This window comes from Marmota monax, unplaced genomic scaffold, assembly GCF_021218885.2.
Source record: "Marmota monax isolate L192 unplaced genomic scaffold, Marmota_monax_Labrador192_F-V1.1 WCK01_AAM20220418_F8-fsc00015, whole genome shotgun sequence".
Lineage (NCBI taxonomy): Eukaryota > Metazoa > Chordata > Mammalia > Rodentia > Sciuridae > Marmota > Marmota monax.
The window spans coordinates 7527950-7549062 of record NW_026692194.1 but is presented as its reverse complement, the minus strand read 5'-3'; the positions used below and the strand labels follow the sequence as shown (position 1 = coordinate 7549062).

At 36.5% G+C, this 21113-nt stretch overlaps 1 protein-coding gene across 1 annotated transcript in view; it reads left to right on the top strand.

The window, feature by feature from the left end:
• The first annotated feature begins 7843 nt into the window (after nucleotides 1-7843).
• The window catches only part of Papolg (poly(A) polymerase gamma), a 37218-nt gene continuing 23948 nt past the window's right edge, over nucleotides 7844-21113 (top strand). The window contains exons 1-7 of the mRNA XM_046423493.2: nucleotides 7844-8090; nucleotides 11654-11815; nucleotides 13195-13261; nucleotides 16675-16756; nucleotides 17705-17814; nucleotides 18681-18734; nucleotides 20783-20894. Of these exons, the coding sequence (XP_046279449.1) occupies nucleotides 8074-8090; nucleotides 11654-11815; nucleotides 13195-13261; nucleotides 16675-16756; nucleotides 17705-17814; nucleotides 18681-18734; nucleotides 20783-20894 (604 nt within the window). The 5' untranslated portion in view covers nucleotides 7844-8073. The remainder of the gene's footprint in view (nucleotides 8091-11653; nucleotides 11816-13194; nucleotides 13262-16674; nucleotides 16757-17704; nucleotides 17815-18680; nucleotides 18735-20782; nucleotides 20895-21113) is intronic.

Below are 21113 nucleotides of genomic sequence, written 5' to 3'. Positions count from 1 at the left end.
TGGGACCAGCACTGCTTCAGGGAGCGCACAGCCAGGACCCATTACCTGGCCTGTTTCAGGAACAGGTGAATCTCGTAATTAATCTTGGCTTCAATTTGGAGGGAAGTAGAAAACTTACCTCCCTGTCCACTGAGTTTATATATTAATCCCCTGAGTTTTAGGGAAAAGTTTTAAATTGGTGTAAAGATTTTTTTTTTTCCCTTCTGAATGTGTAGAGAACAAACAGTTAGAAGGGAATGCTGAGTTCCCTAACTTCAGGCTGTCAAGACAACTCCTAGGAAAGCAGTTGATTGCTACCTTACTTGATTTGACACATCTCAGCACACAGGGCAAAGGCTCTTCCAATGAAGCTAGCAGGGTTTTAATGCAAGAAAACACTATGAGACCTAGGGAGCCTCATCCCACAATCACATACCATGAAAATCCACAGACTTGAAATTGTAAATGTTCTCAAAATCAAACTCTTTAAATCAATGGGCTTGTGAATTGTTCAAAGCATGTCCGGGGTTTCACATATTGTTCTAAATGTAGGAAAAATGAATAGGAACTTGGATTGCCCCTCTTTTGCACCAAATTAATATATATTTTTTTAAAAGTAACAAATTGTGCATATTAAACACAGTCATCCCTTGGTTTCCTTGGGAGGTTGGTTCTAGGATCCCCACCTCCCACCCCACAGATCCCAAACCTCACATATACTCAAATCCCTTCGACAAAATGGTGTAGTATCTGCACATAGCTTATGTAATCTTCTCATATACTTCAAATCATCTCTAGATTACTTATAATACATAATACAATGTGAATACTATGTACATAGTTTAGGAAATAATGATGAGGGAATATCTGTACATATATGTTCAGTACACAGTTTTATTTTGGATATTTTTGATTGATCTGAAGTTGGTTGAATCTGTGGATGTGGAGAGCCAACTGTATCTTCCCCAGCAACAGAAATTTCAAATTAGATACAGCAATTTCTACTAAATTCAAGGTTAAATTAACTAAGTAGCAAAATAAAACCAAATCACAGAAGGTACTCTTTCCTCTGTGAGGAGACAACAAATGATGGTGTAAATGGGAAATGCTAGACACTGAGTGGTCCAAGCCACCCTGTTGCGGGTGTTAAAAGAAGGTGGGTTGAAAAGCTTCTCAGAAACCACAACACTTGGGTGTTCCTCCCTCTTCTGACACCCTCAGTTGCAGGCTGAGGTCTCAACAAGGCAGAATTAACCATGCAAGCATAAAACCTCAAAGAGTAGGGTCCTTTTCCCTCTACCACATTAGGGCTTCAGCTATAACTCCACCTCCCTCATCCCATCTGCTCCTCCCCCACAATTTTATAGCAACATGTTATTATACTTTTTTTTCCATTTAAATTTGTATTTTTTTTACATTTTCATTGGCGCATTATAGTTGTACCTATTGATGGGATTTGTTGTTACATATTTTTACATGCACACAATTTAACAACATAATTTTGCCAGTATCATTCCCCAGCATTTCCCTCTCCCTCCCTATCTCTCACCCCTTGGTCCCTTTCCTCTACTGACCTTCCCTTTGATTTTTTTTTTTGGAAATCCACCCCAATTTTTGTTTTCCTTTTTCCTCTCTAGCTGCTACATATGAAAGGAACCATAAGACCCTTAACTTTATGATAACCTTATGAGTTTGACTTATTTCACTGAACATGATGGATTCTAGTTCCATCCGTTTTCCTGCAAATGCCATAATTTCATTTCTTTTTATGGCTCAATAAAACTCCATTGTGTACATATACCACATTTTCTTTATCCATTCATTCATTGATGGACACCTAGGCTGGTTTCATAGTTTGGCTATTGTGAATTGTGCTGCTATAAACATGGGTATGCACATATCACTACAGTATGATGAATTTAATTTATCATCAGGGTAAATAATGAGTAATGGTATAGCTGGATCGTGTTGTGGTTCCATTCCTAGTCTTTTGAGAAGCCTCCATATTGATTTCCATAGTGGTTGTACAGTCCCACCAACAACATATGTTACTATACTTCCAAAGCGTCTTTACTGTCAGCTTTTTTTCTGTCTTATTTCCTCTGATAATCTGTTAAAAATGTGGTTGGGGATCCAATCAATTTCTGACAACATTCAACTAGCTCCTATTTGTTCAAATCAACTAATCAAAACTAAATCCCATCCCCTGATGGGATTAACTGAGTGGTGACTGAAGGGGGGTAGGGTATGGCTGAAGGAGGTGAGAATTGAAGGTGTACCTTTTTTATCTGGTTATATTTTTATCTGATACATTTTTTTATCTGGCAAGTGGAGTCTCTTTCTGCTTCCCTTTGCCACACTCTTCCACCATGATATTCAGCCTACCTTAAGCCCCAAGGAATGGAGCTGGCTATCTGTTAGCCAAAAAAGACCAGGACAAACACCAACCTCACCAATCAGCTCAGTTTTGTTTGTTTGTTTGTTTTTATTCAGGAATGAAATTTTACATAGGAACAGGGTAAGCAGGGACAAAGGGACACAGTGGGACCCACTTTCCTGGTGGAAAATGAGCCCCTGAACAAAGAAGGAGACTGGGCTTATATAGGTTGTGAGTGATTTAGTGAGCATGTCAGTTTGGGCACTCAGGAATTTGAGTTGGGGGTCGGTGGTCAGCACCTGAAGACGAGTTGTCTTGGAAGAGATAGTATTTCCTAGAAACTATCACTTCTAGATTTGATGAGCCAATTTTTTTCCCTGCCTGTGGCCAGCATCTGGGAAGGTTTTATCTTGGGAGAGAAGAAAGCCATCAATGCACTGCTTTCTTTTCTATTTCCTCCTCCCAGGCCTCACTATTTTGGGGTCCTTTATTTTTCGTATCCAATACTGTCTATGGACCGAGACCTCTGAAACCTTGAGCTCCCAAATAAACTTTTCCTCCTCTAAAATTATTCTTGTCAGGTCTTTTAGTCATAGTAGTGAACAAGCTGACTAAAACAAGCCTTTAATGCGGGAAACATACAAGTCAAGGATCAACGAGAGAAACGAAAGATGCTAAGGCTAGGTGCTATATGTGTTCTGGTGAAGGGATATTTCCTGCCTGAGAAGACACTTTCTTAGGGCAAAATTGTGAGAAAACAGCCTTATCAGAATGTGGGACAAAGAAACTAGAGCCAGGGTGACTGAGTTTAAGAACCAGCTGTTACAGGACTTGTGTGGGAAAGTCAACTTCCTAGCACCTGGAGATCTTTAGGAATTTTTTGCCCCATCTGCTAGGGACAGAAAGCCATCTTGTGAGATGCTAAGTTTGGCAATGCCCCTGCTGCTGATAATTGGGGAGACCTTTGTCCCAGCTGGCACAATATGTAGGCAACCCCAGCATTAGCTCCAAAGATCATTTTTGGATCATCCTATCTGAGGAACCACACTTATCTTCATTTTTTAAAAAGTGATAGTCCTGGTTAGGCATGTAGCTCAGTGGTAGAGTATGAGCATCTAGCATGCACAACCCCCCCCCCCAAAATTCTTTTCCTTAAGTGCTCGTAATAAACCAGTGTAATGACCTGGTACAACAATCTGCCAGAAAAAAGCTCTCTGAGTTAATGTAAGGTTTTCCAGATACATAAAGTAATTTAGAATACATAAAGAACTCAAAAACTTCACACTAAAAAACCCAAATAACCCAACTGATAAGTGTGCAAATGAATTAGACACTTCTCCAGAGAAGAAATACAAATGAAACATATGAAAAAATATTCAACATCATTAGCAGTTAGGGAAATGCAAATCAAAACTACATGGAGATTTTATGTCACACCAGTCAGAATGAGGGTCATCAGGAATACAAATAATATAAATAAATGCTGAAGAGGATGTGGAGAAAAAGTAACACTTCTACACTGTTGGTGGGATTGTAAATTAGTAAAACTGCTATCGAAATTAGTTTAGAGGCTCCTCAAAAGACTAGGAATGGAACCACCACATGATTCAGCTATACTTACACATTATTATGACAATGCATTATGTATTACCTATGACAAAGAATACTGTTGATATAAAAAAAGAACCAAAAAAATGCTATTAAGAAAAAAAGAACAAAGTAGATATATTGGTAAGCTTTTTGACACAGTGACCAAAATACCTGACAAAAACAACTTAAAGGAGGAAAATTTTATTTTGGCTCATGATTTCAGAGGTTTCAGTCTGTGGTTGGCCATTGCTTTGCTTTGGGCCTGAGGCAAGACAGAACATCATGGGAGAAGGGTGTGGCTAAGGAAAGCTATTCAGCTCCTGACAGCCAGGATGGAGAAATAATGAGAAAGAGAGAAAGGGAAAGGGACAGGGACAAGATGAAGTCCCCAAAGGCATGCGCCCAAAGATCCACATCTTTCAACTTGGTCCCTCCTCCTGGTTTCCATCACTTCCAACAGTCCATTCAGTTATCAGTAGATTAATTTATTAAAGCCCTCATGATCCAATCACTTCCCAAAAGTCCTACTTCTGAACATTACTTCACTGGGGAAAAGCCTTTAACATATGAAACATTCCAGATCCAAATTATAGTACTTCTCCATTCATCTGTGTCTAAATTTATTCTGACTAGGACACCAATCATGTTGTAGGATCCACACTAGTGACTTCATTTTAACTAAATTACTCTTTAAAGACTCTGTCTCCAAATACAGTCACATTCTGAGGTTCCATGAGTTAGGGCTTCAGCACATGAAATTTTGGAGAACACTTGTGTACATGTACTAATATTTAACAACAGATCCCACCATTATGTACAATAATGCACCGAAGTAAAAATGTAGAGAAAAAGAAATTACAGAGAACACTATTCAACCCATAACATTTTCTAACATGGAAAGATGCCCATAATTTTGAGTTAAAAAAAAAAGTAAGGAGCAGAATATGTATGATGTGATTCCATTGTTTCCAAAATTAAAAAACAATACATCAAAATCACTGGTACATATTTATATGTGATTTGGGGTGCTAGAAAGATAAATACAGAGTTGGGGATGTGGCTCAAACAGTAGCGCGCTCGCCTGGCATGCGCGGCGCTGCTGGGTTCATTCCTCAGTACCACATAAAAATAAAATAAAGATGTGTCCACCGAAAACTAAAAAAAAAAAAATAATAATATTTAAAAATTATCTCTCTCTCCCTAAAAAAAAAAAGAAAGATAAATACACAGCTGTTAATAATGGTTCCCCTGGGAAAGGGGGAGGGACACATATCCACTCTCTTTTTATGAACATGGGTTACTTTTATAATTTGAAAAACTTTAATTTAGCTTAACAAGTACATCTATAATGTATACTGCAAAGGAGAAAATGTCCTTATTTAAATAGAATTCAATCCTAGGCAGATTATCAAAGACATAAACATGGGGGAGAGGGCAATTATACAGTGCCAAACTACAAATTATATAAAGAGGAAAATTAAAATGTATTGTTCTGATGTTGACTTTGATTATTTAAATATAGTTTAAAAGTTATCTTAGAAACACCTAAGATTTCACTGAATTAATAAGATTAAAAGGAGAATTCACCTTCTTTCCAAATTGCTCTAACAGACGATGGCAAACACATTATTCTCTTCATATAAAGTTAAGAATCAGAAAAAAATAAAAAGGAAAAGAAATATTTAAAAAACAAATATATGACAGAATAACTGAAATTGCCAGACTCAGCAATTTAGTGAGCATCTTAACAACTTAGTGAGATCCTGCCTCAAATTTTTAAAAAGTAAAAAGGGACTGGGGGTGTAGCTCAAGGGTAAAAGCACCCCTGGTTTCAATTTCCCATACCAAAAAAGAAAGAAAATTTAATTTATTGAATTCGTATGAGCCTGGCACTGTGCTAAGTGCTCTACACTATTTAGATAGCAGAGTTAAACCCTGCAAGTCTGCCTGACGTTTGTATTTGAAACAAGGCAAAGCCCTGAAGAGAACTCCACATCTTGGTTAGAAAACTTGAGGAAAGGAGGCTTTCTAACAACACATCTTGGTTAGAAAACTTGAGGAAAGGAGGCTTTCTGTCTCCTAGAGTGGCAAGATACACTAACCTGTGGAGGAGATGGGAAGACTTGTTATCTCTGTGGTACTCTGGGCTGAGACCACAGGTCCTTACCATGAGCCCCAGACACCACCCAGATGCATTAGAAAACCTCCAGGCCCAGATGCCCACAGTACAGGAAAGTGGCCCAGGAGCAGACATTTATAATCTGCCCTATATCTAAAAGCCCCTTGGTACTATCCCAAGAAAGGGGAATAGAGGGAAAACATGATCAACATTGCCTTGTATGCTAGCTCAGAAGACTGAGGGGATCAGAGTCAAAACTTAAATTTTTGAAAATAAAGTGCTAATTGTTGCAAGTCTGGATTTTTGGATTGAGATTCATACTGGTCATACATACTCTTCTCATTTGATTCTCATTTATTCTACAGATGAGGAAAAAGTTTTTCTTTTTCAAGGTTAACTTAAAAGTTTGTTTTGTTGTTGTCACAAAACCAGTCAACAGCAAACCTAGGACTCAATTTTAGGTCTACCTTGCATTTACCCATGCTAGCTCCTACTCTGTGTTTCCAGGAATAGGTTTTGCCTTCTTCCTACCATCTACATCCAATCCACTATTGACACATTCCAAATTTAGATGATAAGTCCCTTATCACCCAGATCCCATCTGTATCATAGACCATACTGTATTTTAATGACTTGTGTATATGTTTTCCTCCCCTAGGGCATGACTTCTTTTATTTATTTATTTACTTACTTACTTACTTACTTATTTATGTGGTGCTGAGGATGGAACCCAGTGCCTCACCCATGTTAGGCACAAGCACTCTACCACTGAACTACAACTCCAGCCCAGGACATGATTTCTTGTAGGCAGAAATTAAGTTTCTCCACATAATATGTGCTTTAGTTTTACAACAATAAAAAGTATCACTCATATCTGATAGTGTTTTCTACTAAACTCTGAGCTTGAAAAGATCAAAGGATACATCTGGTTTTACATACCAGTAAGTCCTGGAGCATAAAACAATGCCTAATGCAGACTGGATTTTCAATAAATATTTTGAATTAATAAATGAATAAGTCAATAAGTAATCTCTTCTATTTAACTGTGACTCTGAGTCATATTCCAAGAATAAGCAGCTTCTTGACATCCTTTCTTTGTAATGGGTTAGTATTTGAAATTTTAAATAAATTTAACATTTTTAAATCAGTCATTATTTTCCCATTTTCATCCTTACAATCACATAGAACATGATCTTCATCATTTTAAAGTGTGAGATTTTGATTCACCCTTGGATTTATCCTGTTGCAAACTGCTAGCAATTACTTTCAGCCTCTCTGAGCTAAATGCCAGAATGTCATGAATCAGGGGGTGGCACTTAGAGGTGAAGTGAACAGTTAGCCTCCAATTTACAAGCTTGCTTTCCCCTGGGATAATTGCGTTAAAGTCGCACGTTCCTGGGTGTGACCTTCTCCCAACACAATCTCCTTGACAAGTGGATTGATTACGTTTGACTACGCTTAATTAAATTAAAGATGTGGGAAAATTGAAGAGTTAAAATAGTATTTGTTAGGCAAGCATGTGATATTTAAAAAATACATACATGCTTTCAACGGAGAAACAAGAAAAACGTATTTCCAAATTACATTCCAAGAGGTGTGATTGGATTGACAGCCCCATGGACAAAGGAGAGGATCAAAAGCTTTTTTCCCTGTCTGCGTTCGGAGTGAAAGCGCTCACCGCCCCCGTGGGCGGGGCCAACGCAGCCCGAAGGCAGAGCGGGCGTGGTCGAGGGCGGGCTCGGGAACCAAGGGGGCGGGGCTGCAGAGGACGAGAGGCAGTCTGGGAAGCGGCGCCATATTGGCGTCGTCCGCGCTGTATTGTCATAAATAGAGCCGGTTTTGTGGTGTTTTCACTACTCGTTTGGATGCCTCGGCGGTAGTAAGTGGGGAAGTGAAAGAGCGAGCGAGCTGCAAGTGACTGCAGGAAAGTGGATACAGGGAGAAGGGAGCGACAAGAACAGGACTCCAGAGCGAAAGACACTCGCTGAAGAGGGAGACGCAGGAAGCGATGAAAGAGATGTCTGCGTAAGTGGTGGGGGGCGGCGGTTGAGGGCGAGGTGGGGAGAGGTGAGCTGAGGTGGTCATCCCGGGGCTTCGTTTCCCTTCCCTGACCCTAGTACTCTGCCCGCACCTTGCCTCAGTGATCTCCTTCCCCGTTCCCAGCCAGTCCGCAGTGGCACCTCCCCTATACCCGGTGGCTTACCTACCACCTCTGCCTGGACTCGGAGACTCAGGAGTCCCTGTCTACCCCCGCTGTCCCGCCTCTGAGGACGCCCCCAGACACTGATGAGGAGGGAGAGAAGTGCTTGTGTCCGTGGGGAGAAATTGTCGGTCACTCTCCTGTCCTCAGTACTGTCTGAGCCCGTCTGCTTCTGTCTGCATTGGCGCAAATATCATCCCCCTGCCTCCCCCTCCTCCCTGCCGGAGTGGCTGTCTTCAGGTCTTCAGGAGTGAATGACCTATTCCAGCCCAGGGGTTTCTGTTTGATAAAGGCCGAGGCCTTTTCGCCACTGACGCCCCCTCCTCGGGCCTCCCCACCTACCCACAATATCTACCGGTCTGTATCTCCTGCTCACACTTTGATAAGTCAGAAACAGTTTCTTTGCTTGCCAAGATTTTGTTAGAGCTTCTTTCGGTTTATTGGGAAATAATTTAAATATTCATATAAAAAAATGCAGAGAATAGCTGAAACACCGCTTGTGCCACCACCCATTTCTCCCAAAGAATAACACGCCAGTGTGTGTGTGTGTGTGTGTGTGTGTGTGTGGTGTCTGCATTTATTTATTTAAAAGAAGTCAGACGTTCCAGATACATCTGAAGGATTCTCATTCCCCCTTCTCTGGTCTCATTCACGCTCCTCTTCAGAGATCCCCACAGTTCTGAATTGGGTGTTTATTGTTGATGCATCTTTTTTATGCTTTATATACGTTCGTGTCTATAATAGCTGTAATTGTTTTACTTATTTTTAAACTTTATCTATAACTTAGTGTCACTTGTCATTCTGCAGCTTGTTTCTTTAGAGGAACATGATACCTCTCAGCTGTCCATGTTAATAGTTTCAGTTTTAATTAATTTACATTAACTAATGTGTTGTATTCCATCGTGGGGATACGACCAAATTTAGTCTTTTTCCTCTTAGTGACTGTTTAGGATATTTTAAGTTTTTAATGTTACAGTGTGGCAGGGAGCATTCTTTTACATGTCTTCTTGTCCACTTGTACTAGATTTTCTCTATGGTTTTTGCCTATAAGTGAAATTGATGGATTGAAGGGAATGTGCAATATACTGTTTACATTCCCCACCCCTTCCTGTTTAGATGAGGGAGGTTCAAAACCCTAGAATTGAGATTTTTATGATCAGTAGGGATCTCAATAGCCAACATTTTGAGAATACAGATAAGAAACTGAGACCTGGGACTATAGTGTCAGAAGTAGTTATGGAAGAGAAAATAGAATGGTGGGAAAAGGTTTTGGAGTTCAGATTCTGGCTCTTTTTCTCTCTTTGAACCTCAGGTGCTTTTCTGGAAAATAGCACTTATTCAAGACCTGCCTCTTGGTTATTGAGATTAATTGAATGGTAATATTTAATCAGTCTGTCCCATGTCTATCATATACACGTAAGCAAACACAAACAATACCAAAACACCTCTGTAGTTCACTGAAGATAAAAAGCCAAATTTTTAAAAGGAAATACAACTTGAGCAAGGTGCAGTGGTGCATACCTATAATCCCAGCAACTCAGGAGGCTGAGGCAGGAGGATCTCAAGTTCAAATATAGCCTTAGCAATTTAGCAAGGCCCTAAGCAACTTGGTGAGACTCTGTTTCAAAATAAAAAGGCCTGGAAATGTAGCTCACTGGCTAATCACTTCTGGGTTCAATCCCTGGTGCCCCCCCCCAAAAAAAAGTGTGTGTGTGTGTGTACATGTACACACACACACACACACACACATATATATATATATATATATATATATATATATATATATATATATATATATGAGAGACTTGAAATAACTAATAAACATTTACAAAATCAATGTTGAAGACAATTAAACTGGTATGTTTCTTGGAGTTTCTTGGTATGTTTCTTCTATTTGATTCTCCCCTCCCTCCCTGTGAAATCTGTAGCTAAAGAACATGCCTTATTTTGTAGGTTTAATAATAGTGGTGATAAGCCAATGTTTTGACTAGTTAAGTTTCAAAATAATTACTGTTGTATTTTTGTGATTTTAAATTTTATTTTTTTTGTAGTGAGTATTGAACTCAAGTGCCCACTGACCCACATCCCCAGTCCTATTTTGTATTTTATTTAGAGACAGGTCTCACTGAGTTGCTTAGTGCCTCGCCATTGCTGACGGCTGGCTTTGAACTCACCATCCTCTTGCCTCAGCCTCCCTAGTTGCTGGGATTACAGGCATGTGCCTGGCTGTGATTTTAAAATTTTGACACAGTAATTGTACATATTTATGGGGTACAGTATGATAGTTCAATTCATGTATATGATATATAATGATCAGAGTAGGGCAGTTACATGCTTTACCTTACACATTTGTTGGAAACATTCAAATTCACCACTATTTTGAAATGTGCAATAAATTGTTGTCAATCACAGTTGTCCTACTGTGCTGTTCATTTTCCTTTTCAACTGCAACCTTGTACCCATTAACATGCCTCTCAGGATTCTTCTGTGTCTTATTTTTATAAGACTATTTTATTCAAGTTAAAAGACTGCTTTTTATTTTGAGAGTATTTTCTTATTATTACTTGGTATTGATGACCCTTAGTGAAAGCATGGTGAAGATGGGTGGTAAGGTTAGTTGGTTAGTGTGTGTGTGTGCTTTTACTTTATTTTCACAGCAAAATAAGATGTTATAACCTTATTGGGTCCAAAATTTATTTTGAAGTCATTGGTCCATGTAAACCCCAAATCTCAGAAATCTATTGTATCTTATTCAAGAATGTAATTTCCTGATGGCTAGGGTCTGTGGAAGATCACTTGTATCCAGTAAAAAAGGTTGACATTTAGTATAAAGAATTGGGTAATTATTCAGTGTGAAATATTATTAGTGCCAATCCAAAATGAAGAGTTAAGAGTAACAAATGTTAGGATTATAAACTCTGATTCAAACAAAGGGTGTTGAATTTCCCAAGGAGAAATCTAATTGTGATTTCATTTAAAAGCCAGATTATTTCACAAGGACTTTCTGATGGTATGTTTTTGTTTGTTTCTTAGGAGGAAAAGCCCAATGGTTTTTACCAAGAAAGTTCTTTCTTTCAAGCATTTGCATTTCAAAGATTCTAGAAAGTAGATGGTACTTGACTTTAAATCTGCAGGGTGTAGTGGAGGTAGCCTTGGCACAGATCTCATTTAGGTTTTTTGCATTCAAAGTAAGTGGTGTTATGCCAACACATGCTGCTTTTGGCTTGAAAAGTCCCCATTTTTCCTTTAAAAAAAGTGCCTGCCCAAACTGTTAGTACTAAATTAATTTCTAAGGTAGCTCAGTTAACATGAGTGGATTGAGAGGGTGAATGTATCAGTATGATATGATACTTTAAATTTTTTCTACTGTTTCCTTTTTCTTCAATAGAAACACCATGCTGGACAGCCAGCGTCAACAAAAGCATTATGGAATTACCTCTCCAATTAGTTTGGCATGTCCTAAAGAAATTGATCATATTTATACACAGAAATTAATTGATGCCATGAAGCCATTTGGAGTATTTGAAGATGAGGAAGAACTGAACCACAGGTATGTCATTGAAAACTGTAAAATATTTTATTGTATCTTATTTAATCATTAATTCCAAAAACATATATTGAATGCCCACTATATCCCTACCTAGAGATACAGACATGACAAAAAGAAAATTTTTGGCCCACCCTACAGCTTACATTTTAGGTGGAGTTTAGAAGAGACTAACAGTCAAATAAGTAAGATAAATACAGTATTACACATAAGTGCTACTGAGAAAGATAAAGCTGGGAGTAGAGGTTTTCAGAGAAGGCCTCATTGAGAAAATGACATTTAGAGGAAAATATGAATATGGGTGAGAAGGTGGATATTTGAGGGGAAAACATTCTGGATAGAAAGCCTGAGGTGAGAGTGTACCTGGTAGGTTTGAGTAGTACATAGTAAGTTCAGATCTGCTGAGTATCTGAAGCAGAGCAAGTAAGCAGGGAAATTGTAGCTTTAAGAAAGTGAGGTGGGAAGGGACTTGGACTTTGGACCTTGTAATGCATTTTCAAGATTTTGGTTTATTCTGAATGAAAGGTAAAGCTATTAGGGCTTTGAGGAGAAGATTAACATGATCTGACTAATGTTTTTTAATACAGTCACTCTGGCTGCTATATTGGGAATAGTCTGAAGAGGGGTGCAAGGGCAGAAGCAGAAAGATTATTTAAAAGGCCATTATAATAACCCCAGGAGGAAATTATGGTACTTGGAACCAGAGGATGGCAGTGGAGGTGATAAATAGTAGAATTTGGGATACATTGTTAAGGTAGGGTTATTTAATGACTGTGGAATATGAGAAAGACAATGCCAAGGTTTTCAGTCTCAGCACCTTGAAGGATGGAGGAAAAGCAAATTCATTTTCTCATGTTATCTTTTATATCCCAAACCTTCTTTTTTTTTAATGTTGATTTATTTGTGGCATTGACTGCAAATTTGTTTTAATAATACCAGACTGCTCTTATTAAATAATATACTTCACAAAAATTAGCCAGTAATTAATTTGCCCATTTTAATTACTCAAAGACTTATTACTGGCAGTGAGCAAATGCTAGCCTCTAGTACCACATTGAGTTTATCTAATTATTACACAATAAAGCAAAGAAAATTGACAATTCTGTTGGCCTCTGCAATTCACAGAAGATAACTTTGTGATTTTTACTAGATTTTTTTCAATTTTGAAAATAGTTCAGAGACCAAAATACTGTCATCACATTTATCATCTCTTTGGCACTCTTAGGGATCTAAGAATGGCAAAAATTTGCTGTGTATCAACAGATGTGATAGTATTAGCATATATACAATGTGTTTTTACTCAAACACCAACACAGAGATACTGTCTATATGTTTGTTTCTTTAATATTTTTTTAAAGTTTTAATGTTACTTTTTATTATAGGTTGGTTGTTCTTGGTAAATTGAATAATTTAGTAAAAGAATGGATATCCGATGTCAGTGAGAGTAAGGTAAGATTCTATCCTACATGGAATTCTTTGTTTCATTATGTCCTGGTCTTTTGTCCTAGTAGTAAGATGCAAAAGTTGAGAATTATCTGAAACACATTATAACTTAGCTCTGGTGGTATACAGGGGATAAATTAGTCTAGATAATTTAATTTCTAAGTAGGTGAGGATTTACCCCAGAGGTGGCAAATTATAGCTGCAAGTTCACATAATTTTTTTTTGATCCATATGTAGTAGGCCAAAATTTAAATATGAGGAGATTTTATTTAAAAAACTAGATTTCAGACTTATTATGAAACATCAGATCTGGCAACACTGGGCCTGTTTTCGTACTCAGCAGAAAGGCTTGAATGGGACTGGGTTCCTGCTCTCTAGTACTCAGTACTTCCTGCTGCCACTATTCCCTGTTCTTTCTGACAAGGCAAGTGCCATTCATCAGATTCTGTATTTCTCATGTGGGAGTTCCTTATTTGCATACCTGCTTGGCCTCTAAGACGTAGGAATTTGTAAACACAAATTTATAGTTATGCAAGTAGCTTAACTGTTTTTCCTCTGAATTATATATTTTTCTTTTTTAGAATATTTTGAATATAATTGAATTTTCATTATTGTCTCATAATCACTGTGAATATTATTTTAATGGCTGGACTATAATTAAATGGGGCATGTTCAATTGGGAGTTAACTATTTTAGTTAGCAGGTAGCATTTCATCACTAAAAAAATTGTTAAGACAGACTCTATGAAAAAAGAACATTTAGTTAGTTTGTAATTTTGGAAGTTTGAGTCCAAAATTAGGCGACCCTTTTGCTTTGGACCTTTGGTGAGGATAGTGAATGGCAGTAGTAAGAGTTTATGTCAGAACCAGTAGCACATCCCCATCCAGGAAATAGAACCAGTGGAGTTTCACAGTTCCTTTTGTAGTTAGTTACGAATTACCGCCTTACCTCTTAAAAGTCCATACCACCTCCCAATACTGTCACCCTAGAGACCAGTCCTTTAACATATAAACCTTTGGAGGACAAGTGGTCTGCTCACATTCAGACCACTTGTCCTTCATCAGGTAACTCAAACTATTATATTATAAACTTGGTTTGTTTTTTAAATAATAATTCCATCCCTTCCCATAGTAGCAATTGAAAGTTCATGTCTGCCAACTGGTATCTATAAAGTCCCTTTATGCCCCTTAGTCTGCATGGGTTTAGAAATTAGATAAACATATCATACAATTATTTCTTTTACAACTTTTATTATTTATTTCTATACCTATGATAAATATGTAGATTTGATTCTTATAAACAATGACTCAAGTAAGGTTAGGATTCTCCTAAGACTTTAGTCATTGAGTTTAACAGTCTTTATGCTATTTACTATTTACTCTTATTGCCAAAAGGCTATCTGGCTCATTTCTAAGCTCTCAGCAAGGTTATCAACAGTGGAGTGATATGTCAGATTCTGAGCATGTGAAATCCTTGTTACTAGTAATCAGAAAGGAAGTTTTGACATTTTTCACTGAGTCGATAAGGTCATTTGCTATGTCAATTGTAATTCTTTGGTTTATGCATGTTTTAATTTGGAAAATAACTGAAGGGTTTGTGTTAGAAACTCTAAATGGTCTAGAACACCAATTCTGATTATTTCAGCTAAATGATTATGTTTTAAAACATTTTACCAGACTGGTGTTGTGGCTCAGCAGTAGAGCACTCACCCAGCATGTGTGAGGCCCTGGGTTCGATCCTTAGCACCACATAAAAATAAATAAAGGTATATAAAAAAAATATTTTACTTATGATTCAGTGTATTGCTTTCTCACAAATCATGCAAGGTTTTTAAATTTCAAAGTAGAAAGGTAAACTAAAAGATTTTTCAATGTTTGGCTTATCTTTTGATTCATGTTAGTTATTAATAAATTTACCAACTCCTTTCTAGCTATAAAATTGTGATACTCTTGAAACATTAATATTCATTAAACAGAAGAAGTAACAAGCATATTCTTCTATACAGATAGTTCTATTCAGGTTAATGAACAGATGTAACTTGTACTAGGTATTATAGGAAAATACAGAGAAGTAATAGATACAATTCTCACCTTTGAGGATTTAAATATGGTTGGAGAGGAGACATTTATGGGTCAATAAGTGTAGTATAAAGATTTTAATAGTGGAGGAGCACAGAGGAAAAAGAGCTTGTTAACTGAATAAGAATAGTCAGGGAAGGAAGTCTTTACGGAAGAGGTAGAAATTGAAATGAATTGTGAAAAAAGTATTAAAGATACTCAGAGAGGCATGCATTTGAAGCAGGTGCAATGACAAATGCAGTAGAAAGGAGATTGGGTTATGGAGTAACTTCAGAAAGGAAGTTCCATAAGAGCACAGTGTGGAGATCTTCAGGCCCAAGAATCTTTACCTCAGTAGTCCAGGAAGATTGCACTGTAAAGTTTTGAGCAGAAGTAGTATGTAATGGAATAATTTAGGAACATAGAATAAGAGAAAAGAAAGACTAAGGGCAAGATTATATAGCTTAGGATAACTATTAAATAGCCTGAAGTTAGGGGAAGAGTAGTTGATTAGAATGGTAGCAGCAAATTTAAGAGATATGAACTAAGAATTAGCCAAAAAGAATAATAATGATTAGTTTAGGCAGTATGGATAATAAGAAGTAGCTTGCTTTTTTTTTTTTTTTTTTTTTAAGTTGTAGTTGGACACAATACCTTTATTTTATTTATTTATTTTTATGTGGTACTGAAAATCGAACCCAGGACCTCACACATGCTAGGCGAGTGCTCTACCGCTGAACCAAAACCCCAGCCCCAAAGTAGCTTTTTAATTATGGTACAATCATAGAAATATTAATTGAAGTTATTAGATTAGCTCTCATGAAGATATCATATTAAGAATGACCTCACTTTCCTGAGAAAGCTTGCAGAAATAGAGTCAAGAAATTAAACATACTTTAAGGGGAAATGGGATAGGCTGAGAATATCATGTTGTAAATAGCTGAAAGCTCATTAATTTGTAGTTAAGAGTTCCCTGGTGACTGTTAAAAGTGATCAAGCCAAAAGACAGGGATTTGGAAAAGTCAGGTAGAGTCAAGTGATGAAAAAAAGTTTATATTTAAGAGAGAGATGTAGAGATGTGGGGCATGTGTAGTAGACATGAATGTTTTGTCCTCCCTCTGGAAATACCCTCTTTATTTCATGTCACAACCAAAAGACCCCTGAAGTGCTTTAACAAATCCCATTTTACCAAGGCTGTAAATGTACTGTGTAACATATGCTGAATAAAATGTAGTAAGCATTTAGACACTTTAAAATTTTTTTTTTTATTCTTTTAAGCTATACATGACAGTAGAATGTAAAGATGTTTTTTGTACAAAATAACTTGAACTATTGAATGTCTTTTGTGTGATTTTATTTTAGAATCTCCCACCTTCTGTTGTGGCTACGGTTGGTGGTAAAATTTTCACATTTGGATCCTATAGGCTTGGAGTACACACCAAAGGTAACTGGTTTGGGTTATATTCTAGTGATAAGAACTTTGAGTACATGCTTATTTGTTCATAGAAAATATAAAAGCAAAAAATTCCCACTATCACCACTCAGAACTAATCTTTATTTATTTATATATTTATACATATAAATATATATATATATAAATACACAGTGGAATGCATTATAATTCTTATTACACATATAGAGCACAATTTTTCATATCTCTAGTTGTATACATAGTATATTCACACCAATTCGTGTCTTCATACCTGTACTTTGGATAATAATGATCATCACATTCCACCATCATTAATAACCCCATGTCCCCTCCTTTCCTCTTCAACTCCTCTGCCCTATCTAATGTTTGTCTATTCCTCCCATGCTCCCGCTCCCTATCCTACTATGAATCAGCCTCCTTATATCACAGAAAACATTTGGCATTTGGTTTTTTGGGACTGGCTAACTTCACTTAGCATTATCTTCTCTAACTCCATCCATTTACCTGCAAATACCATGATTTTATTCTCTTTTATTGCTGAGTAATATTCCATTGTGTATATGTGCCGCATTTTTTTTATCCATTCATCTACTGAAAGGCATCTAGGTTGGTTCCACAGTTCAGCTATTGTGAATTGTGCTGCTATAAAAATTGATGTGGCTGTGTCCCTGTAGTATGCTGTTTTTAAATCCTTTGGGTATAGGCTAAGGAGAGGGATAGCTGGGTCAAATGGTGGTTCCATTCCCAATTTTCCAAGAAATCTCCATACTGCTTTCCAGATTGGTTGCACCAATTTGCAGTCCCACCAGCACTGTAAGGGTGTACCTTTTTCTCCACATCTTTTCAACTAACATTTTTCTTATACACACCTTCCATACTTTGTTCTGTACATATGTTTGCATGAACTTTAATGAAAATACATAGTATGCTTTTCTTCATAAGAAATACTTTGATTTGTAGGAGCTGACATCGATGCACTTTGTGTAGCTCCAAGACATGTAGAAAGATCTGATTTTTTTCAGTCTTTTTTTGAAAAATTGAAACATCAAGATGGCATTAGAAACTTAAGAGTAAGTATCCTTTCGCATTTGATATTTTGAAATTAGTAACCTAGTTATCCTAGGTCTTAGGATTATTGAAATGCCTCATAAGAAGTTGCTGTTTTGTTAAACTAACACATAAAGAGTAAGAACACAGGCTTTATAATTATACAAACCTGGGTTTTCAACTGGAATACCACTTTTAGCTCTTAGACCTTAGTTGTTACCTACTCTCTCTGAGCCTATATTTTATATTTTATTTTTATTTATTTATTTTTATTTTATATTTTATCTTTATTTTAAAGATATGGTGATAACATTTTTATAAGATTTTTTTACGGATTGGTGAGATAAGTTATATAAACCATTTACTGTAGTATCTGATAAATGGTTGATACATAATCAAATTGTGTGTGCTATTGAGTGAAGGTTCAGTTAGTAACTATATATCTAGCTATTCATTCAACAAATAAAATTTTAATAGCAATAATTTGCAGTTACTGGCCTTATTCCTACAAATATAATTTTTTATTGGTCAAGAGTTTTGATTATTTTAAAATTTCTAACACTAGTGCTGTTTCTAAATAATCAGTTTTCACTTCAGACCCAAGAAACAGTAAGTATCCAACTGACAACATTTCTGCTTTCCAGTTTCTGACAAAAATTTTTAGGAGGATAATAAATTTAATATTTATTGTCATAGGCATTTTGTTTATCTTAAGTAACACAGGTCACAAAGTAGAAGTCCTTAACCTGAATATAAGATGAAGAACATTTTTTATTTTTTCTGTTGAGTTAAAATACAAATTGGAAACAAAGAGATTTACGTTACTGGCACTTAGGAAGTATAGAGAGAGGATTAACCTGTGTGTTATAATTGTTTTCCTCTTTTGTAGGCTGTAGAAGACGCTTTTGTACCTGTTATAAAATTTGAATTTGATGGTATTGAAGTAAGTGTTTATATTCTTCTGACTTGATAAATGAACTGTTTAACCAATAAGATTTTTTGTTGGGGGAAAAAAAAGATTTTTGTTTTGTTTTATAATCCCTCAGTGCAGGAGAATGATACCCAGGGGTGCTATATTATTGAGCTTCATCCCTATCCCCTTTATTTTTTATTTTGAGACAGAATCTCATTAAGTTGCATAGGCTGACCTCAAACTTGTGATCCTCCTACCTCAGCTTCCCAAGTAGCTAGTATTACAGGCATGTGCCTCATCTAATGTAGGCACGTATCTTAAAAGAATTAAATAGTAATCTTTAAATAGCCCCTCACCTTCCTCTTTCTTATTTCTGTTGGCTTCTCACCATGGAAAATGAACAAACCTCCCTCTCTACCCCCATGGTTTTTAGATATATCTTTCTTTTTCTCATAATTTAAAATAATTGTATTATTATAATTTTAGTTGGAGCAGTATTCTGTGTTTACATTATTATGATCTTACAAGCATATTCAGAGCTGAGCACTAAACATCCTAGATTACCATTCTTTGCTATGTGATATTTTATTTTCTTAGATGTAAATAATTGTTTGGGGTTTGTCATCTTGGAAAAAAACTGAGACTTTTCACCTGTTCCAATCTAAGCTGATTGTTTTTTGTGAATAGTATACAGCTGTCATCCTGGCATCTTCCTTTGCCAATATCTTGTAATTTCCTTTTGCTTCTCTCTAGAATTTTTTTCTTTCTGTTTACTCTCGTTTTTAATGGAGCTCATCCACTGACTTACTGAAAAAGTATATTGTTCAATATCTTGCATGTTTAAAAAGTGCATTCATGGGGCTGGGGATGTGGCTCAAGCGATAACGCGCTCACCTAGCATGCGCGGGGTGCTGGATTCGATCCTCAGCACCACATAAAAATAAAATAAAGATGTTGTGTCCACCAAAAACTAAAAAAAAAAAAAAAACTCATTCCATTCTTATACTAAATTGATAATTTGGTTGGTTATAGCATTCTAGGTAGGAGATTATTTTTCTCAGAATTTTGAAGGCTTTTCTTTATTGTCTTCTAGCTTTCATACTGCATTGAAACATGTATTGCCATTTTGATTCCTCATTCTTTGTATATGCCAAGTTTATCTTTTGGAAGTTTGTTTTTTTTTTTTTTTTTTTTGCTTTTGTTTCCATAGTTGTAAAATTCATGGTGATGTACTTGGGCTAGTGTCATTTCAGCCAGTGTTCTAGGCAGTCAGTCATTCTCTTTCAATTTGGAAATTTCATCCTTTAGTTTTTGGAACTTTTATTGAATTCTATGGTGTTTCCTGCCTTTGTCTGCTTTCCATCCGCCACCCTCACCCCCACCCCACCCCACCCCCGCCAAATTTTTATTTTGGATCTCCAGAACAGCCTGCTTTAATCACATCATTTTAATTTTGTTCTGGGTTTTTTTTGGGGGGGGGGGGTTAATCTTTCGAACTTGCTTTTTTTCATTTGTACCGTCCTATTTTTAATTTCTAAAAATAATTTTATTTTCTAAATGTTCCTTTTTATTTATGATGTGCTTACAGTTGTCTGTCCTTAGTTCCTGAATGTATTTTCTATCTGTTTTGCTAGGTCTACTGGAACTGTTATCACTTGTTCATCTGCTTTTTAGCTTTCATAGTTCTTTCTGTCTCTTTCTATCTCTTTGTCCTAGTGGATTATGGCTTTAAATTCAAATTAACCAAACAGAATTTATCTGATATTTTAGTTGGGTTTCAAGAAGGAGTGAATGTAAATGTGTGTTGGATCTTCCATCTTTATTTAGAAATCCACTCAAACGATTTTTTTTTTTAAAACACTTGGCATATATGTTAAAAGTCACAATATTTGCCAAAACCAGAAATTTTAATTATTGTAAAACTTCACTCACATGAGATTACCTGCATACATCCTTCAGGTTTTGATAGAATTTAACAATTAATAATTAGAACTTTTTACATTTTGATGTGGGATGGGGGAGGCTGAGCTGGAAGAAGAAAAAGTAATATTTTTTCTTTTTTTTGCCTCTTTCCAAAGATTGATCTAGTCTTTGCAAGACTGGCAATACAAACCATATCAGATAATTTAGATCTAAGAGACGACTCTCGCCTGAGAAGCCTTGATATAAGGTGTATTCGCAGCTTAAATGGTAAGCTTCTAAAAAGAAATCTCAGATACTACTTGAAAACAGACAAGTAGAGCTCTTTTTGTAGAAATATTAATGGCCTTTTTAGGGATTGGACTAACTCTGTTATTTATAAGTTAAGTTGGATGGGAGTGTAGCTCAGTGGTAAAGCACATGCTTAGCATGTGAAAGACCCTGGGCTCAATCCCCAGCATATACACACATGCAAAGATGATGTAATTT